Source organism: Kryptolebias marmoratus, linkage group LG20 (assembly GCF_001649575.2).
Source record: "Kryptolebias marmoratus isolate JLee-2015 linkage group LG20, ASM164957v2, whole genome shotgun sequence".
NCBI lineage: Eukaryota > Metazoa > Chordata > Actinopteri > Cyprinodontiformes > Rivulidae > Kryptolebias > Kryptolebias marmoratus.
The window spans coordinates 505,878-532,690 of record NC_051449.1 but is presented as its reverse complement, the minus strand read 5'-3'; the positions used below and the strand labels follow the sequence as shown (position 1 = coordinate 532,690).

Below are 26,813 nucleotides of genomic sequence, written 5' to 3'. Positions count from 1 at the left end.
TTCATCGACTCATCGTTTCATCGATTCATCGACTCATCGTTTCATCGACTCATCGATTCATCGTCGTCTACCTGCTAAATCATTGGTGTCGTTTGTGACGCAGTAACAGAACCGCCTCCTGAACACGCTGCTCTCCAAACCTTTGATGCTGGAAACTGAAACAAACACAGAAATGGATCAGAACCCGACCCGGTTCTGGGTTTAAGGAACCATCTAACAGCATTTATCAAACAGGGTCACTGGTTTCTAAATTCAATAAAAACTAATCATTCAGATCACATCCACGCCACTAGATGGCGCCGTTTACAAGCTGAGCGAGTGAATATTTACTGTTGTAGACGAGCAGCGTGAGTTTGTGGAGCGCCAGCGAGCTGAAGGACGTCACGCTGAGCAGAGAGAAGAGCTGCCGCGCGCCTGAACGCAAAAAAAACTAATTAATTCCTTAACGAGGAAACGTCTCCTCGCCAGGAGCTGCGCACGCTCAGGAGGAAACCCAAGAAGAAGAATTTCACTCATTTATAAACAGGAAACAGCTTCAGACTGCAGAGAAACAACAGGACAGGTTTAAAGGGACAGTTCAGATCATTTAAAGGGGGGGTTGACGGGAGTGACGAGCTCAGACGCTTGCAATCATTCCTGCAGGAAGTGCTACAGCTAGCTGCTGAAATGTAAAAACGTCACTCGGAGAGCCATCTGCAGCGGTGGCGTGATCGCGGCGGCAGCGTGATGCTGGCAGCGTGAGGGACTCTTCGGGACACGAAGGTCCTCAGCTGACGGGTTCTGGATCCACCCACCGGAGCGGCTGGAGTTGATTAAAGCGTTGACCAGAGGCGTGAGGTCGATGGCGGCGGGGTCCACCAGCTCGGCCAGGTCCTCTGAGGAGTGAAAACAGGAAGTGAGGTCAGACGGCGAGGACAGAACCGTCCTGCAGGGACAACAGGAGGGACGTCAACTCGTTTCTACCCCCTCTCAGAGAAACGCTGAGTCAGCGTTACCATTCAGACGTCAAACCCTTCGGCTCGTTCAGCTGCTGGATCTGTTAGCTTTTAGCTAACCTGTTAGCTTTTAGCTTGTATTAGGGTTTAAAATGTGTCCCGGTTGTTTCTCCCGTGGTTTTAATCTGAAACATTAAAGATGAAGATAATCACCTGTAGAATTCTGGGAATCTCTTCGGCGCCTCTCGTCGAGCTCCGTCGCTCTGAAAGCTGTAAGAAAACAAAATCAGTTCACGTTCTTAGCGATTGGTGACGACTGCAGCTAACAGCATCGCAGAGATCCGACTTTTCATTTCAGTCAAAAGATTTAAATATTTATTTAGTTGCTGTGGAATAAAAACTGGTTTCAGGTCTTAAAGGAGACGCTGCAGCGGACCCACCTGGTCTGAAGAGGAGGAAGAACGAAACGACAGAAACAAAAGTTAAAAAACAAAATGGTGGACTCTGCAGGAACCTCCGGGAGCTGGCCATGGTCCTGTAGGATCCACAGAAAGAAACACGGAGCGTTAAAACCTAAAACCTGAAGCCTCTGAGCCTCAGACCTCCAAGACTTAAAAATCTACGCTGACAAAATGGCCGACGATGCGATGCAGAAACTGTCAAGGAGTAAAAAGAACCAAGATAAAGAAACCCAGCTCCCAAACAGAACCGGGAGGATTAAAACCTGCTACAGAGTCTGTTTGTCAGAAAGCAGGTAAGATGTTTACTATATCTTCTATCAGGAGAACCTCTCCTGACCCGGTTCTGCCCGCTGAAGAACCATCTAAACTTATTTAAATTCAGACGTAGATCTGGAGAACGAAGGTTAGTTTGTTTCATTTTATCCTTAAATGTTTGGATTTTTCTAAAATCTTTTATTCTAATTTACAAACAGAAAACCTCCATTTGTTTCCTCCTTCTGCCGATTTATGTAAAAATATGCCCTGAATTTATTCTAAAAAGACTTTATTTTGAAATTTTTTGCATAAACTAAGTAAATCAGTAAAATCTGCATCTTTCTAAACTAAAACAGTTTGTTTTCTGTAAGATCAGCGTCTTTTAAAACAGCCACCGTTAATCTAAAACGTTTCAGTCGTCTGAATTATTTCCATCTTTCTGCATCCCGGAGGAAAATAAGCGTCTTACCTGCTGGAGCTGACAGCGGCGTTCTGATCAGAACCCAACAGAACCGCAGCTGATACCGCAGGCCGGTCCTCCCGCCCGCTGCAAAAAGTTTCACCTTTCAGATTAAAGCTCAGGAAACAGGAAACAGATTACAGATTTAACATGAGGTCCGGTGAATAATGTACATTTCAAAATAAAAGTGCTTTCAAAGCAGCTTCTTTTAATCTTTTAAGAGTTTTGATAAGTTTAATACATTGTGAGAATTGTGATATTGTTTTTTTGTACTGAATGTTTGTGTGTGCAGCACTTTGGTCAACAAGTTGTTTTTAAATCAATTTATTTGATTTGATGTACAAATTAATCAAAAGTGAAACAAAAATAAAGCTGCTGCTTTGTGCATATGAGCCAAAAGTTACTTTGGCCTTTTTTACTTTGATTTCTGTGGAGTAAATTAAATCGTATATCCTAATTAAATATATTTCTGACAGGTATAGTTATTTAGCTGAAGATATTTCAGCAGCTTGTTTGTATTTTTTAATACTTGAAGTAAAATAAACCTGCAGTCATATTCTATTTATTTTTCTTACAGTTAAAGGAAGCAGAGGATGAATTTGGTGTTTTTTAAGCACAAAACACAGCAGACATGAACTCCTAACAAACAGAAAAATCCTGATTTATGTTTAAATAAAGTCAGATTCTTCAGAAAGGTTTAAACTGAACAGTTTTAATTTTAACTCTTTAAACATGTTTGGACATAAAAAGCATGAATGACCTTAATGAGACAGTTTCAGCAAAGTTAGAGGAGCGACGTATAAAATGATCCATTTTAACTCAGAATATTATTTTTACTGACTTTAAAAGTGTCCGATGTTTATTCAAAGTTTGAGTTGATTTTCTGCAGGACTGAACAGAAATAATATTTAATGATTTAAAGTGAAATGTTTGCTTACCTGGTTTCAGTCTGCAGTCAGCTGATCGTTAGCAGCACCTGTTCGTCATCAGAGACACCTGCTGGGCGGAGCTACAGCCTGGAGGCGTCCAACCAGACGTCCTCGCTCCTGTCCCTGATTCTCGGACAGTTTCAGTTTAGGAGTTTGTTCCAACAAACCCTCTGAAGACGTCATCAAGAAACTGACTTTAGTTGATTTAATAAATAAAAACATTTTCAGACTTTTCTTTTTCTTTTGTTCCGTCAGACTGAGGACGACTCTCAGCTACGACCACCAGTTCTAAACAGATAATTACATGATTACCCGCCGCCATGACAGGAGGGCAATAAAACAAACCAGGACTGACTGAATCAGAACCAGTTCTGTTTATTTTAGGATTTAGTTCTGACCCGGTTCTATAAAACTGGAGTCGTTTTAATTAAATTAAATTAAATTAAGTTGGACTGAATCACTGCCGAACGTCTGAGGTTGACATTTTTTACAGTGTGGTCAAAGAGCCATAATCAGCTGCCGGAGCGAAACCTGAGCCAGGGAGTGAGAGGAGGGGCGGTGGAGGGATTCAGGTAACCGACGGCAACGATCAGAGTAAACATGGCTGCCGAGGACAACAGACCAGCTGAGCTGGTTCCTGTTCCAGCTCTAACCGCTCATCAGAACCGGAGAAACAACATTTAATCCAGATTTAATCCAGATTAACGGCTGTTTACACCGGGATGGAAACGAGTTTTCAGCCAACAGGAGCAGCTTTTTCTGTTTAAAACCCCGAAAAACAAAACAACCACAGAGATACAAAATGTTTTAAAGCAAAACGGATTCATCAAAATAAAACAAACAAACAAACAAACAAACAGGGTTTGTAATCATTGGACAAACATCAGCTGATCAACTCGGAGCCAAACAGATTCAAGATGGCCGCTACAGCTAACTGAATTAAGCGAAAACAAGCCTTCCAGACACCGAGCTGAGACTCGGAGTGGTAGTCGCTGAGAGTCGTCCTCATCACGCTCTCAGAGCGCCGACTGTCACCAGTTTCCTCCAAACTGATGGAAAAATCAGTATTAAAATAAAAACATCTGATAAAAAAGATTAAAGACCTTAAAAAACTTAACTGACCTCAGATAAAAAGAACAAATTTACTGTTTGGAGCCAAAAATAAAAAATAAGTGTTTGTTAAATCAACCAGCTCGGATTAACTCTCAGCTACTACCGCCCCAAAGATTAGCTCCATATCTGGACTAACAGAGATGGAGCCATTTTTCTGTTGGCTGCAGCGGCCATCTTGAATCAGTTTCACTCTTCTTCTCTGGAAAATACAAACTCAAAGATTAAAACTGAACAACAATAAGAAGATTTCCTGTAATAAAAATAAAACCGGTTCAAAGACTAATAAATGAAATTATTTAGTGTTTAACACAAAATCCACACAAAGTTTTCAGTTCAGTACTTTATTATTAACTGGTGCAGTTGGAAAAAACAAAATAAAAAACTCAAGTAAGAATACGTTTGCATATTATATCATCAAAACTAAAACTGTCGGGTTGGTGAGAAAACGAAGCTCCGCTCTGAAGAACAGAACCGTTAAAGGAAGAATCAGCGTCGTAAACTCACACAAAGCTGTCAGAAATATGAGCAGATCTTTGTTTCCAGCTCGTCTTCTTAAACATCCAGCAGAATCACAGTGTTCCCAGAAACTCTTCATAGATTTCATGTTCAAAGAAAACATGTTGATGGTTGCTTTAAAGTCAGGGTGCAAATATTCCCGACAGCTTTGTGCTGCGTTCAAACAGCTGCAGCGATAAAAAGCAGGATACTGTAAAACGCCAAGGCACAAATAATCTGTAGCAATCAAAATGTCCGTAATCTTACAGGTGATGGATGCAGAATGTGTCGATCAGTGCATTGCTTCGTCTGCAGATACTAAATAAACACAGCAAGCGATATTGCCTTCTTAACTACATGGATGCCATAAAGTGCTCCTTTTCATTCAGAATCGTTTCACAGACAGAAAAACGCCAACAAATCAATGTTTGTGCTGCTTCAGGTTATGGCTTAGAGTCAGCAAACATTTAGTGATGCATTCAAGTGTTTTTAATATTCCTGCAGGTTTAAAAAACATTTCCTTCAGGAGGATGGAGGCTGGAGGCCGGAGCAGCGTTTCCTCGGTCGACTCTACTCACAGTTAGCAGCCACGGGCAAAGTTGGGTCAAAATTTGGTCATTTTAGGTCTTAAAAAGTAAAGATTATATAAATAAAAGGTGGAGTTTTTACCAGGAAACAACCAGCAGGTGAAGGATCTGACAGACCAGCAGAAAAAACAAGTAAAAATAAACAAAACTCAAAACAAAAAGAAACTTTTCTTCATAAATTTGAGGCGTTTTTCTCTCCTCAGCCGTCAGCTTGTGACTAATGACTAATCTGTTGAATCAGACCTGCTAAATTCAAATTAAACACCTAAAATCTGAGTTATTAGACAAATGGGTCGGTGCTAACCGCTATTAGCATCAGCTAGCTAGCACCGAGAAGTTTAGGAAACCAAACCGTCTCCTTCAAACTAGTTTATATTAAAGTTAACAGGTTAAAAGTCTTAAAAGTCCAGTTTGGTCCAGTTTGATCCGGTTTGGTCCAGTTTGGTTAACTTTGGGTTTAAAATGGCGGACTGACCCTTTTATGACCGACACGGCGGCTGAGTTCTCAAACTAAGCAGCAGATTTTTAAGTGTCTGTTTTAAATAAAAAACATAAATAAATTAAATTTAAATGTTTGATTTTGACGTCTTAAACGACTCGTCTGACTTGGAGACAGCTTCAGTTTTACATCCAATTATTGAACTTAAAGCTTCCATAAAGTTTATAAACTTAGCGTCAAAGTTCATTTCTTACAATATTAAAGAAATAAAGTTAGAAAAAAGAATTAAAACCGTCCAGTAATTGTTGAGGAAACACCACTGCAGCCAAAATATTGGATCAAATCCAGAAACTGTTTAAAATAAATCCATTTTACGGCATAAATATTAAACCTCGTTCAAACGTTTAAAACAAACCAGTTTCAGACTTTGTTTCAGCAAAAAATCAACATGTTGAACAAAAAAACCTAAATGTTGATGAAATCCATCATTTATGAAGAATCCAAAAGAATTAAATCAGTTTTAGGGTAAAATGCAGAAATTCAGATTAAATTATGAAGCTCGTTAAATGTTTCTGACGGATGTTTCTTTTAAATCGTGCCCAATAATAAACAATAAAAACACAAACAAGTCAAAGACACTTCCTGTTTAAGCCTCAAACTGAAATTAAAAATGTGAAATTCAGACAAAGTTTCGCTCGTTTTACTTTAAGGTCTGTTTAGATTTTACAAACTTTAAGGCTACATTAGATATTACATTAGGAGAACAAACAAACTGCTTGTTTTCTTTTTTATCTCCTGAGGAAAAACATCAAATTTAGGTTTATTAGAAACGCAAATCTGTAAATATTTTATATTTACCTGCTTCTCCTCCGGTGTGGAAGACGTTTTTATTTCATTAATTTACTAAATATTCCGTGACTTCTGACGGTTATTTGTCTTATTTGTGTAAACAGAGCAGCGCCGTCAAAGAATTATTTCTGGGCTTTTTCGTAAATGGATTTGTGTCCGAACATTTAGGCTCCGCCCACAAGACTCTGGATACTTTCGTTCACAAACAAGGTTTTTTTGACAAAAACAGACTTTAAAAAGAGTTTTCCAAAGTGGGGATTCTTTTTTAAAAGTCATGTTTTGGTGAATCGATACGTCTTTTAAAAAACAGCTGACGTGTTTTCAGACACGCCCACTTCAAACCAACCGTCTCATTGGTCCAAACTGCAAAAAGTCTAAATGTTAAGTTTTTAATTGGAGATTTGAACAAATTTCAAAATACGGGTTTGCAGCCGGTCGGCGCGCAGTCAGACTTCGTGGACAGACAATCTCAGAAACAACAGAGACATTTTATTTGTCAACCGTCTTCATTTGTTAAACTCTGATTGTAAACCGGAGTAAAGAGCGAACTGCAGCAATGACAGCGAAGTTCAGCCCGTTTTCCCTCCGTGCTCTGACGCTGTCGCCACCTGGTGGAGCGGAGTCGTCATTTCAGGGTTTTGGTTAGAACGAGCGGGTGGTGGTGTCGGAAGGAAGCAAAAACGAGCTCGGTCTGACGTATGGATGTAAGAAATCTTCTCGTAAAGGAAAGCTGACGTGCAAAAGGCAACAAAAATGCTGGTGTGCAAAGAATTCGAGGAGAATCAAACAAAAACACGAACTCGACGCCGTCACTGAAGAATTTTACAAACAACACATCTGATATCAAAATGAACCGAAAGCAACAAAAAACTTTACAGATTTTATACAAAAGCGTTTGTCGTTTTTAGAGGAACATTCAGAAATCCTGCGTGGCGTCAGGCATGTGGTGAAATGAAGAGGCTGAAACACTAAATCGAGTCATTCCGATGTTTCTGGCTTCAGAGGCACAATGAATGGATTCCTACAGGGATATTCTGCTTTTTCTGTAAAAAACAGTTTATATATACTGTGTAAATAAGTGGCTTTCAGTTAAATAGTTATTGATTAATATTACTGATTAATTTGAACAAAGACCTTATTTAAAACAGGTTAACTGTGGCTCAACATTCCTATATTTCACTGTATAGTCAGTTTATTATTAAAGATCTAAAAACTACTGAAAATGTAAGGATTTCTTATCAGAAATAGTAATAATCAAAGACTAAGTACTACTATTGTTGCAGGTAAAAATGTTTTAAACCTCATCATTTATTTGAGATTTAATTCAGATCACATTTGGCATCAGAAAGGCAGACAAGAATGAAATAAATGACCTAAAACCTGCAGGAAACAGAAGGTAGCCCTGGTGGAAGTTCAGCTTTTTAGAAAAAGGCAGAAAAAGTCTTCAAAAGAAAACATGAGCAGTTTGATGAAGACTTTAAGGTTTTAAACGTCTGTGGAAGTTCGGCCACAGTTTTTCCCTGGGAAGAAGTTGTTTTATGTTCGTTTATGAATAATTAAATTAGTTTATGGTTTCTGAACCGTGACTAACCTGATCTATCTTCACAAACTGGTGATAAATTATTTGAAGTCTGTTTAGGAACATTTAAAGCCGGTCTTTGACTTGATGGAATAATTAAATCCTATGAAATCTGTAAAAAAGTACTTTTTTTACCTGTTATTTGAAAATGGTACCAATTCTCTGCTACAGAACCCTAAAATGTAAAGTGCAGATGCTGAAAGACTCAAATGACTCCAAATCAACTTGTAGTTTCGGTTTGAAACGACGACACCGTCTAAAAGAACACGGTACCTTCGGTAAACTTTGGAATATTCAAAGCATGCAGGCGTTTATATCCCTGAAGTCCTGTGCCACCAAAGCAGCAGACATTTAGTGTTTCCATCCGGTGGTGTGGCGTGGAAAGGTCTCAGTGATGCGATGGCATGAGGAACAGAAACGCTGGCGGACGAAGAAGAGCGCGGGACAAGAAGACGAGACGGGACACTTTTGGTTCCAGGTTCCCCTCCCAACACGGTGCGTCTTCATGCAAACCATGCAGAAACAATGAGGATGTGTTCATATAAAAAATAGGTGTTACAAAAATGGCATAGCAGGTAAATGTGTCCATTCCATGTTTTGTCCTGAAGTCTGCTGTCTACACTAAGACTGGCATGCGATCCATGCAGTGCAGCAGTAAAGCTTTGGGTGGATAAATATGTGGAATAATCTTCTTTTTTCTTTAAATTCAGCTAAAGTTTTGCGCAGAGTGTGCTGTACAGAGTTTCTTTACAAACGGTTCCCCTCCCCCCCCGGCGGACTCGGTGCCATGGCTCTGTCTGGACCGCCGTGGTCTCGGTTGGACCGGCAGCATGGAGGCTCGGACCCACAGGTCTGGGCTTAGAGGCTTGGCTTGGACTGAAGGTCCTGCAGACGGGAACTCGCCGTCTCTCAGGGCGGCGTGTTCCACTCAGAGTCTCCGAAACCCTCCCCCGTGGAGGAGAGGGGCAAGGCCCCCCCGCTGGGCGTGAAGGGGTCCGTGTCTGTGTCCGTCTCCCCCTCCGCCAGGTAGCTGGGCCTGGGTCTCGTCCAGCTGGCCTCCCCTGTCGCCATCCCCGTCCCCATGGACAGGTCGGCCCCGTCCCGCTCCCCGGAGATGCTGAAGCCGCTGGGCGAGCGCTCCAGCTCCTCGTGGTTCACCGACAACATGGAGAGCGGCGAGTCGCCCCCACGCCCCCCTGTGGTCCTGCCCGGCCCTACTGACAAGTCCTGCAGGGAGCTGATGGGCAACACCGTTGGACGCTCCGTGTAGGTGGCGACGGCAGCCGGCCGGCGGGTTCCTGCCTCCGCGTCTCGGCGGCAGCTCAGGTTCACCTTCCCGACGGGAACCTGGTAGGACATGTGCGGGAACACCTCAGAGTAGTTGAGGAAAACCCGCCGGATCTCACCGTTGACCGTGGAGTCGCAGGCCTCCAGGGTCATGCAGGCGGTGCCGGCCGAGTCCACCTGCAGGTGCTCGGTGTGCTGGATGTGCATGTCCACCAGGAAGTCCAGCTTCTTCTCCATGTCCTCCACCTGAGGACAGCAGCAGCTCGGTCAGTTTATAGTGACAGAACAGAGGTTAAACATCGTCACCCTTCAGTTTCTCTGAGGTCTCCTGCAGATCTACGACATGTAGATTATAAAACTAAATGCAGCATGTATTTGAACTTCCTCCCTGTAATAATGTCTGTGATGTTGGTGTAAAGTCCGTGTTCTGCTCCTCACCTGTCTCTCCACCCTGACGAATCTACCCATCATGCTTTGGTCTTCAGTATCTGGCATGGAGGAGGCTTTGGCTATGTAGGACTCATGCCTGCAACAACAGAGGAGTTTAAGGAGCAGAAGACAAACGGTCCCGCTCTTGGACAGCGGTCGGTGTGGCGGTACCTGGGCGACTGACTGGACGGGTAGTTAAAGGGAGTCTTCTGGGTCTTCTTGTTTTTAGGGGTGAGAGGAGGTCCAGGGGCAAGAATCATGTCGATCCTTTAAAAGAAGACAGACTGGTTGAGCATAAAGAGGAGAAGGTAGTCACTAAACCCAACCCCCCCGTGTGTAAGATGGCCGCTCACCTGGTCTGGAGGTATTTAATTCTGCAGAGCATGTCCAGGTGTCCCGCAGAGTACTGCTCGATCACGTCTTTGACATCGTAAGGCCTCAGAGTTTCCTTAAACCGCTTCTTGTTCAGGAGGAACTGCATGATCCTGCGAAACAGAGTCCAAGATCAGGACCAGACCACGAACCAGGACCCGGCTGGATGGGCCGGGGACCACTCTCAGCTACTACCACACCCAGCTTTAGCTCAAGATCTGCAGAACCCATTTCTGTGTTAGCTGAAGTGGACGTGGCAGCCATCTTGAATCAAGTTGACTCCAATCGTTCAGTTCCAGTGATTGGTTTCTGAGTTTCTTTAAAATTCATCTTCTGGTTCGTGGGAGGATCTAAAGGACTCTGGTGAGTGTTTGACCTCAGTTTAGAGAAATAAAGCTACATTCTGATGAGCTAACAGGTCGGATTAACCATGGATGTATTAACAACTATTAGAATATTATTAACCTTTTTAGAGTTTATTTTATGTCTGGAAATCATCTCAGGACCCCAGACTTGATGTGACTGAGAACAGCCGGTTTAAGGGTTGATGCTGTTCTGTTCTCGTCACAGTTCTGACTGATCTGACCGATGATAGTCTGCTCACAGATTATCCACTCATGATGCACAGAGTCCCTCAAATGGGGCGCTCATCCATGTCCAATCCAGAGGAAGCCTTAAATCTGAGACGGTCCCCTCAGAGGAGCTCATCTGCATCTTAAAATGAAAACAACTGAAGTTTAAAAACCTGAGAAAGTGGAGATCAAAGCCGACTTCTCGGTTCTCTGATAAGCTGCCACCCACAGAGTCGCTTCCTTTGTCCCAAACAACAAGCTCTGCCCAGATTCTTGGGTCCTGAAACCAGAACCCTTCAGGTGCAAGCATCCTTTTCAGAGCCCCATTCAGCCCCAACATAAAGGAGTGGGGCGGAAGGAGGACTTTCAGGGGGTTAATCACTCATCTCAGCAGATTCAGTCCCAGCGGGACATCAGCTGGGAGGCCTATAGATTCACCAACAAACGCAGCAGAAATACTGAACCAAACACTTCAACCTGAGGACCAGTCATCAGGTTTTATTGTTTGCTGGAAACAGAAGATCTGAAAACAGCCAAAAACATCTGAATGACTTTTTTCTATTTGCTTTTCTGCCATAAAAAAACAAACTCTTGGTGGGAAGAAACCTTTTCTGTTGCTGCCATATTAGGACTAATATCTTTGTAATTAGACTGCATTTATGCCCTTTTTATAAAGGTTTTTCACAATAAAACACCAGCTAAAGTGATGTAAAAAGAAAGTAAAAATTCAGAGTTTTAGGTATTATCTGCTCTTTACAAACTTCTGTTATTTAGGAAACAAAACAAAATGAAAAATGTGAATTTTTTAAACAAACAAACAAACTGGATCCAGCCTCAGGACCTCAGAGGTTCAGGATCAGAGGAACCACCAGGAGCTGCAGGTGTGTTAACACAACGCCAGGGCAGAAAGACATCAGCAATGACCTCAGAGGAGCAGCTATCTGGGAAGGGTCAAAGGTCATCTGGAGACCATCGCTCTACAGAGAGAAGGATTATTCACAGCAGATTCACCCTGAAGGTCAGACCGTGCAGTGCTCAGAAAAATGAGCTCCATCTCAGACTCTACAGGCCTCAGTTAGCAGGTCAAAGGTCAAAGGTTAAAGCCTCTTCTCTCTGAAAACAACATGGCAGCATCAGTTTGGTTCATCTGAAGGAACCAGAAGACTTCTGGAGCAGAACCAGACCAGAGGACAGATGTTTACCCAGAATGCACTGCAGCTGTCAGCACGGCGGTGGAGGGCTGATGGTTTGGGCTCCCTGCAGTCGACCGTGAGTCGGTGGGTTTTTTTGGTGCATCCGATCGATGTAAAGAAGAAAACTAAACCCCGTCTTTCTGCCTGTCCCATTAAACCGGATCATCGATCATCAGCTGCTCACCTGACCGCCCTGATGACCAGTTTCAGGGTTGGGATCATCTCCTCCAGGAGGATGTCTGGGGGGAACCCTCGATCCTCTAAGGCTGGGTCTGCCAGGACTCCGGTATCTGACAGAGAAACAAACACATTTATTAGACGCCTGTCAGCCAGGAGAGGCTCCGACCTTCCTCCTCTTACCGTCGGAGCTCTGACGGAGCGTGGAGGCCTTCATACGGAAGGCGGTGCGGAAGCGTTCCCGGTTACTGAAGCCGGCGGGTTTGGGCTCCTTGGAGGGGCTTTCTTCGACGGACTCGCCCAGAGGCTTCCTGCTCATCACCACCGACGGCCGTGCGTTGGAGTGACGAACACGCTCCAGTAAACTGACTTTCTGACTGAAGGACAGAAAACAAAGGAAGGATAAAATCCTCCGTTTGCTCCAGCTGACGTTTCCCAAAGACCTGATTAAAAATCTGCTTCATTTCAGGAAATCAACCAGTTTAACTGAACGTCCTCATTTCTGCCGAGAGGACGAGTCAAACATCAGCCAGAGGACCAGGAGACACTCTGAGGGACATTTAACCAAATATAATTTAGGCCTTTGTGGACATTTATGTCCACGATGAGTGGACATAAATGTCCACTCATGGTAAACTGGTATTTAAGGGCTTTCTGCTCTTCATGGTCTGTTGTCTCCTCATCAGGCAGAAAGGAGACGGGTCGTCCTCGTTGTCCAACGGCTGACAGAGTTTGGCAGCGCAGAGACGGACGTCCCTGGGTAAAAGAAGACTCTTGTTTGTCTTGAAGAGGCAGAGCGGTGGGGTAATCGGAGCCTCTGAAACGGCGCAGCGTTCTCAGCGACTCGGCTCCCACAGCAGAAACCCAACCCCAGCTTCTGTCTGTCCTCGGGGCAGATTACGGCGCTGAGAGGCTGCAGAAAGGGAGCTTCACGGGGAAGAGAGGAGCTCTTTCTGACTGCTCCTCAGACGAATAAAGAGCAGAAAATGAGATGCGATTATCCCGCAGATCTCCAAACGAGGCGACACCACAGGACGAGCATTTCTGTTTACTGCCGTCTGAATTCATCACGCAGGCAGCTACCTGCAGCTTTACAGACTTACAGGAGCAGCATTTCTGTCCGTTTACTGTAGAACCTTCTAAAGAACCGTCCCGTCTGTTAGAAGGTCCTCACAGGAACAACAAAACACTTTCATTCAACAAAAATCAACTCTCAGATGGAATATAATTTTCTCTTTGACTCGTGATGAAAAGTGCAGAGATCAGCTCAGATAAAAGCTCGAGTTTCTCACACACACACACACACACACACCATCAGGCCTTTGTTTGGTGGAGTTTCTGGCCGTCGTCCACCTCTTCGCTCAGAGAAACAAGATAAAGTCGACGGAACAAAACTGGTTTTCTGGCTTCAGTTTCGCTCCGTGAACATCCCTCCACTGTTTTTTAACTTTTAAATAATGATCATTTTTAAAACAAGACAATCAATGAAAGACAAACGATGTTTTAAATCTCTTTGCTGAAACTTTTTTCTCATTAATGCAGATAAAACCCGTCGTGTCCAACTGATGGACTCCTGAAAAAAGGAAACCCCTCGTCATAAACGCTGTTAAACGTTATGAGAATGCAGAGGTTCAGGCGACTCCTGGAGGACGTTCAGGAAGCGGTCAGAGTGGTTTATTGTAGGAAACGTTCATCAGTGTCTGCAGGTCCTATTAAAACATCATCACGGCTGAATTTACAGCAGCAGCTGCGGGTGGCGGAGACATACCTCACCATGGCCTCCAAGGTGTCCTTCCTTCGATGCAGGAGAAACAAACAGCACAACGATCACACATTTACATTAAAACAGACTGATGTGATATTTATTCACTAGGAAACTTCAGCAGAAACGTTGAAGGGGGCCGGTTTAGTTCCTGGGTCTGATTTCTTTAAGTATTTACCAAAGAAAACGGCCCTTTTCTACTTTTATTAAAACTGAATCTAACAGTAAATAAAACGAGTTAAAGTAAAGATAACTAAAAGAACTGATTCCTTTTAAAGGACTGGGTGAAACGCTGACTCCTGATCTTTATCTTGGTTCAGCTCATCGAGGACAGGTGGGCGCTCACCTGAAACACGGGAGAGAGATGATGGTTTCATAAAACCTCCACGTGGCGATGAGGTCTTCCCTGATGGGGTTGGTGGAGTAATACCTCCAGGCAGACTGCGGAGGAACAGACGGCGGACAGTTTAACAGGAGCAGCCTTTCACCTGAGTCTGCTGCCGTTCCCAGGTGAGGGGTCCCACCTGGATGAGCCCGGCTGCCGGATGTCTGCGCTTCTCAAAGTGCTTCTGCCGGTGCTGCTCCTGGACCTTCAGAGCCAGACCAGAACCCAGAATCCCCTGCAGCCAAGAAGCCAACAGCAGCTCACAGTAACCTCGGGTGAGAATAATGATGGTTTATCTGGGGGGGGGGGTACTCACTGCAGGCAGGGCGAAGAAGGACACACCGATCAGAGCAAACGTCCCGGCTAACAGCCTCCCAGCCCAGGTTTTCGGGGTTTTGTCTCCGTATCCGATGGTGGTCAGAGTGATCTGTGGAGGAGGAACGTTCTGGTTTCAGCAGGACTACGACTCCATGGAGGAAATATGATGTGTCCTTTCTATGAATCCTTTGGAAGGCAGATAAAAATACAAACAGGAAGACGGACCAGATGGTCTCTGTCCTCGAGTTTGAACTTTTGTCCTTTCTGGTTGAAGGACGCTGCCTTTAATGAGGAGCTGCTGCAGGAAAACCAGCAACAGAACAGTCCTGCTTCTCTGCAGATTATTTTGAATCAGTCAGACACAGACTGATAAAAAGTTTCTGCTGAGACGACAGAGTTATGCTCCTTCAGTAAACAGATTATAGTTTCAGGACCAAAAGGTGAGAAGACATTTCTTCTCATCCAAACACAGAGGAAGAAAAGCTGCTGGATGTGGAACCAAAGCAGAAACCTGGTAAAACCTGAATCCAGCCGTTTGTTTTAACCACAATATGAAGATAAAAACCTGGTTTAGTCGTATTAAACATGAAGTCATTCATCTTGTTTTGTTTGACCTCATCATTTGCTCTCAGCCCCAGAAACAGGCTGACAGCTTACAGACGGAGTTAACATTTATCTTAATAATAAATTCATTTATCTTCTCGGGACGTACCAGCCCCCACCACAGAGCGTCGGCGTACGTGTCGAAGTCCTGCGTCTGGGGCTGCACCGTGGGGTTCTCCTGGTCGGAGACGCTCACCGAGGCGTCGTCCTTCTCCACCAGGTAGACCAGGAAGGACGCCAGGATCAGAGACAGGAAGCCGATGTACCAGGCTGTGATCAATTCCTGCGGGGAGACAAAGAAATCAGCGTTTCTCCGTTAAACGGTCCGATTTACCAAACCAGACTACGGGTGGATATCTGTTTAAACATTAGCTGCAGCTTCTTGAGGAAATCAGCGCCGTGACGCCATCTTCACCCCCGTCCGGACCTCGGGTCGTACCTTACTGTGTGCGTAGATGGCGGAGCCCAGCAGCTTCCAGGTTCCTCCTCTCCGGTCCATCCGAAGCATTCGCAGGATCTGCAGGAAGCGCAGGCTGCGCAGGGACGTGGCCAACACGTTGCCCTGGTTCCGCACCGCCACCACCGGCACTGAGGCAATCAGCACGAAGATGTCTGGAGACACGGCAGAGACGCTCCTGAGTCCGCAGCTTTCAGAAAACCAGAGAAAGTGCTGCCGGAGCGAGGAAACACCTGTCGCTAACAGGTTAGCAAGGCCAGGTTTCTTCCTCCACATTTCAGTTCCTGTTCATTCTTTCTTTGTTTTTTACTAAAAAAATCTAAATGTCTAATTATGGAGGCAGCCATGAAGGACAAACATACAAAAAGCCTTAAACAGTGACTCAGAATCTGCTGAGTCACCGGTTGCCACGGCGATTCCCGCCTTTTGGGCACTCAGACAAAAACAGAAACTAAAGACTGAGCCTCAAACAGCTGCTGCAGAAAAACTAAGTTTTCCTGTTTACAGTTTTCTGTGGAGGAAATATAACGGAATGAAGAGATCCTCAACTTCAGGTACTAAAATAAACCTTTTAAAATTTAAATTTTCTTTTCCATTTGAGTTTTTCCACGGTTGTGGGAGGATTGGTGAAGTGACTCCTGATGACTGAAGAATATCAGTCAAACAGTAAAGATAAAGACAGGAAATGATTTTCCTGATTCTATAACCGGGTTCAGCTCATGTCGCCTGAAGGCCGTTTGCTGCCAAGAAGAAAATCCCTTCTTTGGGAAATGTGCGTTAAAGTTTCTGACTTCCATAAACTCTGGGAACGAGTGACTGATAACGGCCCGAGGCTTCGGTGGGCGGTTCTAAATCTGGACCGGTTGAGGATGTTCGGCGCCTCCAGCAGCTCGTAGAAGTCAGCCATCATCGAGACTGAAGGGCAGCGTTTCCGAGGGGACGTTTCAACGGTAATTACCGGAAAGTCCCAGGTTTGTGCTGACGGAGCTGAATGAGACTCAGACTGGAGGCATTTAAACCATTAAACCCAGCTGGTTCTGTCGAAGCCCTGCTCTGGTTCTGGTTCTGGTTCTGGTCAGTAAAATGACAGATGAACTCAGGTTAATCTTTATTCACAGACATTCTGATCAAAACACTCCAACGTTAATGACTGTAACATTACAGGATTTTAGGATTCATTTTGTAAAAACAGAAAGCTATGACAGCATCTATGAGCTTTATTTTGAAAGTCCAGGTTAAAACCAATTCCTTTTTTTTTTTTTTTCGACTTGAAATCCTGACGATTTTATTTCAAACATAAAAACATGAAATCTGAAATTATTTAAATCTATGGGAGGAAAACCATCAGGAAGAAGCGCCTGCCGTGACTCAGAATCTGCTGAGTCACTGGTTTCCATGGTGATTCCCACATTTTTGGAGGCAGCAAAAAGGGGGCGGGGCAACAGAGCTCAGCACCAAAGAATCAGAAAAATTCCTAAGCTGAGACTCAGAATCCTGTCTCTACAGCGCCTCCTGTAGGAGGTGTGATGAGCTGAAAACTTCCAGTTTTGAGGAGCTCAGATATAATGGAAGTCAATGGGAGTTTGGGTGTGTGACCTCTGACCTCTGAGAGGAAACCATCAGCCCTTCAGCAGAGAGAAGCCGGGTGGAAGGAGACAGAAACACCAGCTGTAGACGGCCAAATTTAATAAAATCTTATAATAATAAAAAAAACATTTTACTGTGAAAAGAATCCAAACTTCCTGTTTAAGGAAGCTGCACAGCTTCAGATCCCTAAAAGCAGATTTCAGAGCGCTTCGCCAGCGTTTACTGCAGGTTCTGTCGTCTATTTTCATCTGTAAGACTTTTCTGATCCCACCACCTTACCTAAAATACACAACGGTTTGCGGGCGAACTTCAGCCTCCCCCTCCATCCTTTGTATCGACAGCAGCAGCCTGCCGCCCAGATCCTCAGAGCAAACTCCGCTCCGAATATAAAGATGGCGAAGGTTTCCTGCAGAACGATTCAGTTTGGGTTTAAACATCCGACTCCTGCAAAACAACAACTCAATATTGTCTTCCTATCAGTGAAATTAATCATAATACACTTAGTTAAAACTAAATCTCATTTGGAAGAAGATTATTTCTTTAAGGAGGAATAAAAAACAAGTTTAAAGATTAGAAATATAGAAATTAAATCTGTCTTCGATCTGAAACGAAGTCTCCTCACCAGAACCACCAGCCAGTGTGCAGAATCCTTCTCGTACTCCTTAAACGTGGTCAGAACCGCCAGAATCAAACATCCCAGAACGATTAAGAACCTGCAGAACAGAACAAAGACAACAATCGGACTCTTTACACGCAGCAGAAACACGTAAAAAAAGACAAATTAAACTAATTCAGCAGATTTAAAGTGAGCTGCTGCCTGCAGGGGGCGCCGCCTCCCTCTGAAAATAAAACCTGGCTTTATTTTGGAGACAGTTTTAGTTCATTAAAGACAAGCATCCTTTTTGTTTAAATGACATTAAAACACCCAGAGGGAAAAGATTGCATATCGCCCACCGCCACAGCTTTCAACAAATGACCCGCTGACGCTCAGAGGACGGGTCGGGACGACTCTCAGCTACTACCACAGCAGATCCTGGGTCTGTAAAGCTGACTGAGGTGGAAGATTTAACAGCCCAAATTAACCTGCAGATGTTTGGATTTTAGTTGTTGCCTCCAAACGGGCGGGACAAAATGGCCGACTTCCTGCCAAGGAATCGAATCAGGATTTCTCCTGGAAGGCCGCTTGTGTCTGTTAGTAAAATATCTCCTGACCCGCGGGACAGACAGGAGATAATCTACGACTGAATGAGTTCAGGAGGTTTTACAGACGGGGTGGTAGTAGCTGAGAGTCATTTAAAACAACAAACTCATCCTGAATCAGGACCAGGAGGCATTTCAGGACGTCAGGAAATCAGAATTTAACGTCTGAAAAACAAAATTAAACATTTTCTGTGTCTGAAAGCCTGAAGCTGATCAATAAATCTGAACTCTGAGGATTTTATGGAAATCAGCTTCAACTGTGATTAAAGATCAGGCTGGCACCTCCGGTCCTCGTTAATCCTCCCTGCTGCTCAGATCCTCGGCCCTGATGGACTCTCCCCCACCTCCCCCACCTCCTCCCCCACCTCCTGGTGTCCGACGCGAGGATGGAAAGTGTCTGAAGCTGAAGTTTTAGGATTTACAGGCAGCTGCAGGAAGATTCATGATGTTTGGACTCTTTGTTGCTTCCTGTCCTCCTGCAGGGACAGATGGACAGAAGGACAGAGGGACTGATGGACAGCCTTAAAGCTGCAGCTCGTCTCTCTGGGCTTCACCTCATCGACGACTGATTAATTATTTACGGCTCTGTGTTGGACAGCGTTCAGGAATCTGCAGCGACTTTCCCTCTTAACGCTGACAGATCCCCCCTCCTCCTCCTCCTCTTCTTCCTCCTGCTGCGGGACGAAGGCTCCTCAGGCCAGGAGTTGCTGATCGGGCAGATCGTTTCAGCAGGAACATCCTGAGGCGTGGGCGAGACGGGCAGGAGTTTCTAAATAAGACCTCAGCAGCGAGCGTCTTCATCGTCTCCGAGTTCAGAGACGGACGAAGATTTTCTTCGGCTGACTCCTGTTAGCATCAGAGCTTCGGCCCGTTTGGACCCGGTTTGTTTCCAGGAGCCTCAGATTAGATCATCATCATCATCATCACCTGTTTCCCAGCCAACATTGATCCGTGTCTCTGAGGAAGAATCCGTCTCATCTGGTGGTTTAAACAAACTTCAGGACGGTTTGAAGGAAATCCAGTTCATCTCAAACTGAAAGGTTACTTTTTCACAGGACTTCAGGTCTGAAATCTGAGTTTTTCACTGAAACAAAATTATTTCTGTAAATGTGACACTGAGTCAGAGAGAAGAGCTGAACCAGCAGCAGCTGACGGAGCAGAAATCCCCGACGCCCGGAGGCCGACCGTTAATCCTGAGGACGAGGACGGAGGGCAGCGAAGAGTTAAAGCCTGAAGACGAAGATTTACACTTTCAACAAATCTGACAGGAAAGAAACGTCAACATCCTCAGGAGCGAAAAACCTCAAAACGAACCTCTGAAAGGAAAGAAACGTTCAGAGAAGTTCTGATGAAACTCAGACAGCTGCTCGGGTTTCTAACGATCAAAAAGTAAAAAATAAAATGTTTTCATGCTTCTAAATCAAAGAAACGTACATTTTATTAGAATAAAAGCTCTGTAGACGTGAAATAAAACCAGCTAACGTCCCTGTAAATACTTGTTTTAAAACAGAAAAAGTTCAGTTTGATAAATTTAATGAGGATAAACTAAAAGTCTCCTTCTGTTCTGGCTTCAGTTCATCTGATTTTATTTACATTTTATAAATAAAATCAGATTAAAACCAGCTTTAAAACCAGCTTTAAAACCAGCAGGTCAGTGAATCTGTGTCTCACTTTTAATTAATTTATGTGATTTATTTTGATTCGCAGCCTTGAAGCTCCTGCAGATTCATGTTTTTTTTTGCTGCTGCATCACGGCAGCTCCTCGTTTCCCTCGGTGACACGCATCGTGCGTCGCCACGGCAACAGCGGCTCTCCTCCTGGAGCGTTACCATGGCAACACCTGCCAGCTTCCGTCTCCCTCCCCGTCGGTCTTGTCAGGGATCACCAGTCGCACCTCCTCCTCCTCCCCCCCTCCCCGCTGGTCTCCATGGCGACGCCGCCGTGCCGCTGCGGGCTGGCGGCGTGACGCGATTGGTGGGTTTGAGGAGGTCGCGGCGCCGGACCACCTCCTCTGAGGACGGCGGCAGACGGAGAGAGGAGTAAACAGAACGCTGAAAACAACCAGTCAGACGGGAGGGTTGGTTCTGAAGAACCAGAACCAGAAAAACCTGAAATCGGCCTTAAAGCTTTCTAACGTTTGTAACAGCAGATTGAATCAGATTCATCACCTAAAGCTCTGTTAGCAAAATATCTCATGAGCCACAGATTAACTCCTGGAGTCAGCCTGAGGACACGGAGCTGAGGGTCATCCTCTCCAGAAACTCTGAGGGCAGAAACATCTCACTTGATGAGAACAAACTAAATGTTTAAACTCAGTGGGCGATAGGCATTCCTCTGAGCCACAGGTTTGATTCTGGACTCAGTTTGGTTCATTTTAACGACCAACAGCTCAGAAAACCTCCTTCAGGTCTGATCGGACCTGCAGCCGAGCGGCTGACGGGTCTGGGTCTGGTTCTGGATCTGGATCCAGCTCCTCCTCCGCCCGACAGGAACCATCTGATCAGCTGACAGAACAAACAACAACATCTGTTTGTTCTCCTTGGATCCGAGGCGACATCTGAGGATCGTCACGTCAGAGTTCATCATCGCCTCACCTTCTGTCAGATTCACTCCGTCTGGGAAAACTCAAACATCTCAACAAGAAGAGTCCAAATAAACCTCGTGTCGACACTGAACGGGGACTCCTGCCAGGAATTGAACCTCCAACTCTGTCACTGGAGGACAGCTGACCTGAACAGATGTTTCCCTCCTCTTCTTCTCCCATTCTGTCTGTGAACATCTGGACCTGAGGTTGTCCCATTCTGTCTGTTCAACAGTCCTGGATGGGAGGCACTAATGCACCCCCATACCATCAGAGAGGCAGGCTGACCTCAGAACAGTTCTACTCTTTGGTCCAGAGGAGACACATCTGTTCACATCTGGCTTCTTCTTTGCCTGATAGAGCTTTAAGCAGCATCTGTGGACGGCACGGTGAGCTGTGTTTACAGACAGAGTTCCTGAGCAGAACCAGAACCAGACTTGACCTTTGACCTCAGAGATGATGGGGCGGCCATCTTTACTAACCCGCTGATAACCTGATCAGTCTCTAACTTCTCCTCCAGCTGCTTTTGTTGCTCCTGGATCAACTTTTTACAGACGTGTTGCTGACATCAGATTTATTTAAACATCTGACGTGTTTATTTACTATTTAAAAACATGATCTCCCATCTTCTGGCTGAAGGCAATAAGTTCTTTGAGATGTTTTTAGCTTTTTGTTTTCCTGAATTTAAAGGACGTGAACAACTATTAAAGACCTAAAAGAAGCAGCTTTAAGTCTCACTGAAGTCTTTGTTTGTTTAGAATATTTGATTCAGTTCTTGTTGAGGCTTCTGTCAGCTGAAAACTCAGAGCCACCTTCATCACCGCCGCCTTCATCGCCGCTGCCCCGCTCCAATTTACACCAGACAGAAAAAAAAATATACATTTCTGCCACCTTTAACAGTTTATTTCCCACGATAACCAGGCGAATAAATCCCGCTCAGAGCTGAGGATGTGTGTGTGTGTTATTAGAGAATATATTACAGTACAGGGCGAGGAGAGGAAGAGGAGCAGAGCTTCTTTAGTGTTTGAACACAGATGGGGGTGAGCGCCCCCTGCTGTCCGGAGGAAAACGCCTGCAGCTCTCAGATGTTCTTGTTTTATTAATAATAAAACCCGTTTCTGTTTGCAAAATGTGCACAAAAAGGTCATCAAAGGCCTCAGAACTATTGAATGGAGTCTTTGAACAAGCTAACCATGCTAACGCTAAAGGCTGATAGAGACACCAGAACGTGGCGAGGAAGACTCCGTTCTGCCGGACTCCTGAAACTCTTCATCAGTCGGTGTCAGACTGGAAACGTCCCAATTACATCAAATTTCAGCAAAACATCAAAGTTTAACTTCCAAACTTTGTTTCTGCATCAGAAAACTTTGTTTTACATCAGAAAGACTTCAAAACCTTAAAAATCCACTTAAAAATCCACTTTTTGAACATTATATTGACTCCAAGCTCGTTAGGGGCGGGCCTCAGGCTGAGGACCGCAGCGCCGTCACGTTTTCCTTCACAGAGTCGCGTCGATCGAATCTCATCTCATCCTCTGAAAATGACAACATCAATAACATCAGAACGACGCGCCGCCCGTCGGGTTTCAGAGCAGAACCGGAGGACTAACGGGTCTCTGCTGCCTGATCCTGAGATCGATACGAGTTCCTCGACTCAGGGAGGAACGTCAAAAGTTTAACAAATGTTCAGTTTCAGTCCGTGGCTCGGGACTCGAATGATTGACAGACTGAAGGATCGTTAATCAGGTGATGGATTGAAGGTTTCTGCAGACTGAAGACGAGACGTCCTGCAGGAGGACAGAATGAAGGACAGTCCATCAGGAGTGTCTCCTCCGTCACTCGACTGTTTGTTCAGTTTTGATTCCTTAAAAACAACAAAACAAACAGAAACCAGGAAAAGATTCCCTGAATGGATGAAAGAACTGATGTAAAGATTTCTGTGATCAACAGAACGTCAAGAAGACCAGAGATCTGAGGGTTCTGCAGCTCCGGAGCTACAAGTGAGGGTTAGCACAACGCCAGGGCGGAAAGACATCAGCAATGACCTCAGAGAAGCAGCTGCTTCTGCCCGTCGACCTAGGAAGGGTCAAAGGTCATTTAGAGACAATCATTCTACAGGGAGAAAGATTATTCACAAGAGGAAACATTTAAGACAGATTCACCCTGAAGGTCAGACCATGCAGTGCTCAGAGACTCTACAGGCCTCAGTTAGCAGGTCAAAGGTCAAAGGTTAAAGCCTCTTCTCTCTAAAAACAACATGGCAGCTCGATTTGAAGGAACCAGAAGACTTCTGGAGCAGAACCAGACCAGAGGACAGATGTTTACCCAGAATGCACTGCAGCTGTCAGCACGGTGGTGGAGGGTTGATGGTTTGGGCTGATTCTGGAGTCAGATGTGAGGCCATCTGTCTGACAAACAGGACAATGATCCCAAAACACAGCAGAACGGTCCAGAACCTCAGAGAGCTGAGCTGAAGCAACGCTGGAAAGAAGAGTGGGCCACAACTCCTCCACAACCAGGAACCCACTGAGAGTTCTGCTGCTGGAGGAGGTTCTGCTGGGTCCAGGGGATTTATCAGATGAAACTAAATAAAACTGATTTTATCTTTTTATTCGTGTAAAACATTAAACCCCTCGTGTTTCTGTTTGTTCAGAAACTCTTCATGAAGGGAAGCTGAGACGCTTTCAGCAGCAGAAATTAATCCGACCGCAGGGAGAGGGAGAGAGAACGATAATTAATGATGTGAAAGCAGCAGCAGCTAACAGAGAAACTGATGAAGATTAATGAAGACGACCCTGAAGACATCTGAACTCCTCACTTCCTCCGATTCATCTTCAGGTTTCTAAAAACCCAAACAGACCAAACCTGAACCCTGCAGGCGAGTTCTGTCTGCGAGAAAACATCACGAAGGTGGAGCCTCAGCTGGAATTAGATTCAACAATGTAGATGTAAGAAAAAAAAAAGACTAAAGAAGTTGCATCTTCAAAGCTAAATGTTTGCTGAAAGTAGCAGAACACGGAGTAACAGCTAAAACAGCACAAGGGTGGTTCAAATTTAGCAAAAGGGTAACAGCAAAATAGCAGCTAGAAGCTAAAAATAAGGATAGCTAAAGCAGCTAAACAACAGCTACAAGCTAAAAGTAGCAGAAAGCAGATTTTAGAGAAACGAACGGCTGGAATCAGATCTGCAGGAACCTGAGAGGAACCTGAGAGGAACCTGGAAGGAACCAGGGATCCTGTTCTGACCGAACCCAGCAGCTTCTCCGATTCATCTTTTTAAAGAAACGTTCTGCGCTCTGAGTCCGGCAGCGTCCCCGAGCTGCTGCCTCGGATCAGACACGTCTCACTGAGCAGCTCGTCTTAATGGACATGTCCTGCTGTCCTCGGAGGACGGAGACGCCGCGCCGAGGGGCTGAGGCAAAGAAACGGGTCAGAAACCTTTACCTCCACAGAAAAACAGGAGGAAGGAGTTCAGGCAGTTCTACAAACACGGCTCCCGCAGAACATCTGGAGGCTCTCAGATGAGAAGATTGCAGCAGAAACCAACAAATGGTCTGTTTGTCTGTTAGCAAAATATCTCCAGAACCACTAGCCATTAGATCTGATAATGGACCGAAGGGAAACGTTTTTATAAATAAAGTTTCATTCAGTTTTTAGCTCGTTTCTCCTTTCGTCTTTAGAAACGTTTAAATCTGAAACATTTCTGGATTTCTGGATTCATCCTTCAAACTGACCCGGTTCTGTTCCCGGGTCGGACCGAAGCCTCTGCAGGCCAACAGGAAACGCATCATTCGCTCGTTTGGAGTTCGATTCTGCAGGACGACGACACGAACCGTTTTCTTTCAGCGTTCACACAGACTTCCTGTTTAGCTTTCAGCTCCTGGTTTAGCTGATTTTAATTTTTTCTTCAACTAAATTCAACAAAAATCTAAAGACATTTGATTTTTTCCTTCGGCTCATTCAGGAGGTGGACGCTGCGACTTCTGGGTCTTTAAACTTTATTTACCACAGAAAAGTTTGAAATCTGCTCCACTTTTAGCTTCTTGCTAGCCTTCGGCTGCTTCCAGCTGACGTTCGGCTGCTTCAGTAAACTTCAGCTGAATTTTTCCACAGAACAAACTGAAGTTCAGTTTCTGTTTTAACGAGCAGCAGGAGGTTCTGGCAGCCGAGCCGGAGCAGAACTTGTTAAATTGACTTCCTGTCACCTGGATGGATCGGCTCCAGGAGGTTCTGTTCGGAGGAGCGACTCGGGTTTCGGCGGGTCCACTGCTAACAGCTAACGACTCGTTTAGGCCTGTCACGATAACAAACTTCGCTGGAAGATTAATTGTCTCAGAAATTATTGCGATAAACGATAATATTGTTCGGAGCCCGTTTTAAACTAATGTAATGATAATAACATAACAGTGCAAGTACATCCTCTCAAAGATTAACAAACTTTACTTTAAAAAAATACTGGAACTGGAACACAAAATAAGTAAAGCAACCAAAAACAAAAATAAAATGGACTCTCAGTCTCCATTAACAAAGAATGCACTTGAATAAAAAATAAAGAAAAAGGAAATAAAACCTACATTCAACCAAAACAGTACGGATTATTAAGTCTGTAAACTTTATATTTATATAGAGAAGACGGACAGAACTGACAGTTTTATAAACAAAGTCAAACTAACAGCAGCAGAAATGCGACATACCGGCTCTCAGAGGTTCGGTTCGGGTCATTTGGTTTAATCCGCAGTTCTCCCACACCGCTGCTGTTACTTCCAGCTTCAAACCAACATTTAGTTTTTCCTCTAAATATCAAACAGCGTTTCTTTAGCTTGCTAACTCCTAGCGGGAGCTAATGGGCTAATGCTAACGAGCTACAGGCCGAGGCGCCTCTGCTGGCTGCCGGAAGCGATAGGCCACGCCCCCTGACGCTAACAGAAAGGGAGGGGCCAGTGAGGAACATCCGGGTCTTCAGGAGAAACAGAGACAGGAAGGAAGGATAACTCCGATAAATGAAACTTATCGACCTCATTTTAATTTATCTGCGATTAATTGATTTATCGTGTCAGACTCGTTTTAAACTCGTTATATTTCTGAAACTTTCGACATCGTTACAAAAATCCAGACTCCAAAGTTCAAACGAACAGAACCAAAGTTCTACTTTGACCCAGTTTGAGGTTCTGTTCATAACAAAGTAATAATATTATAACTGATATTAAATTATTGTTTGTTTTTAAGCCAAAACGGTTAAAAAATAAACTTTAAACTGAAGCAGACAAATAAAACATCAGGAGTTAAAGGCCTCGCAGAAGGAATGCATGTCGCCCGCCGCTTTAAACAGATGACAGTCAGCTGCTACCACATGATCGCTCAGCTGGGGCGGCCATCTTGAATTCCTCCTCCTCCTATAATAAGTTGTTTTCTGGCAGCTCTGCGCCTCAGAGGAACAGGAAGTTCCTCCGTGGCCCCTGCTGATCCAATCCGAGTTCTGCAGAGACGCATCGGTCCGACTGACGGTGCAGAAACTGGGGTCCAGAGGAGGAGGAGGAGGAGGAGGAGGAGGAGGAGGAGCTCAGTTAGGAGGTTTTATCAGACATTCAGACACGAAACAAACTAATTCAGGTAAAAATAAAAAAGAAAAACCACCTTTAAATCCTCAATAAAGATCTACAGAAATAAAAATCCGTCCTGTTGGAAACTATCCAGAGAAGGAAATCCTTTTTATTTTAAGCCCAAAGTGGGTCGACCTGTTTCCACCAGGTTCTGCTGAGGATTTACAGGAAATAAGGGGTACCTCCGTTC

General features: G+C 44.6%; 2 protein-coding genes across 3 annotated transcripts in view; both read right to left on the bottom strand.

Moving 5' to 3' along the window:
• LOC108249635 (HERV-H LTR-associating protein 1) overlaps window positions 1-3,150 on the bottom strand; it is a 15,275-nt gene extending 12,125 nt beyond the window's left edge. For both annotated transcript variants that reach the window (XM_037982025.1, XM_037982026.1), the window contains exons 1-7: window positions 3,050-3,150; window positions 2,121-2,198; window positions 1,376-1,470; window positions 1,149-1,205; window positions 795-875; window positions 331-414; window positions 72-155 (exon numbers count right to left, since the gene is read on the bottom strand). In XM_037982025.1, the coding sequence (XP_037837953.1) occupies window positions 72-155; window positions 331-414; window positions 795-875; window positions 1,149-1,205; window positions 1,376-1,466 (397 nt within the window). In that variant the 5' untranslated portion in view covers window positions 1,467-1,470; window positions 2,121-2,198; window positions 3,050-3,150. The remainder of the gene's footprint in view (window positions 1-71; window positions 156-330; window positions 415-794; window positions 876-1,148; window positions 1,206-1,375; window positions 1,471-2,120; window positions 2,199-3,049) is intronic.
• Window positions 3,151-4,478: 1,328 nt separating this feature from the next.
• The window catches only part of kcnq3 (potassium voltage-gated channel, KQT-like subfamily, member 3), a 34,258-nt gene continuing 11,923 nt past the window's right edge, over window positions 4,479-26,813 (bottom strand). The window contains exons 2-15 of the mRNA XM_025002229.2: window positions 17,867-17,957; window positions 17,524-17,650; window positions 15,640-15,812; window positions 15,310-15,483; window positions 14,596-14,706; window positions 14,419-14,514; window positions 14,241-14,335; window positions 13,901-13,927; window positions 12,316-12,509; window positions 12,140-12,245; window positions 10,172-10,303; window positions 9,990-10,085; window positions 9,828-9,915; window positions 4,479-9,635 (exon numbers count right to left, since the gene is read on the bottom strand). Coding sequence (XP_024857997.1) covers window positions 9,012-9,635; window positions 9,828-9,915; window positions 9,990-10,085; window positions 10,172-10,303; window positions 12,140-12,245; window positions 12,316-12,509; window positions 13,901-13,927; window positions 14,241-14,335; window positions 14,419-14,514; window positions 14,596-14,706; window positions 15,310-15,483; window positions 15,640-15,812; window positions 17,524-17,650; window positions 17,867-17,957 — 2,134 coding nt within the window. The 3' untranslated portion in view covers window positions 4,479-9,011. The remainder of the gene's footprint in view (window positions 9,636-9,827; window positions 9,916-9,989; window positions 10,086-10,171; window positions 10,304-12,139; window positions 12,246-12,315; window positions 12,510-13,900; window positions 13,928-14,240; window positions 14,336-14,418; window positions 14,515-14,595; window positions 14,707-15,309; window positions 15,484-15,639; window positions 15,813-17,523; window positions 17,651-17,866; window positions 17,958-26,813) is intronic.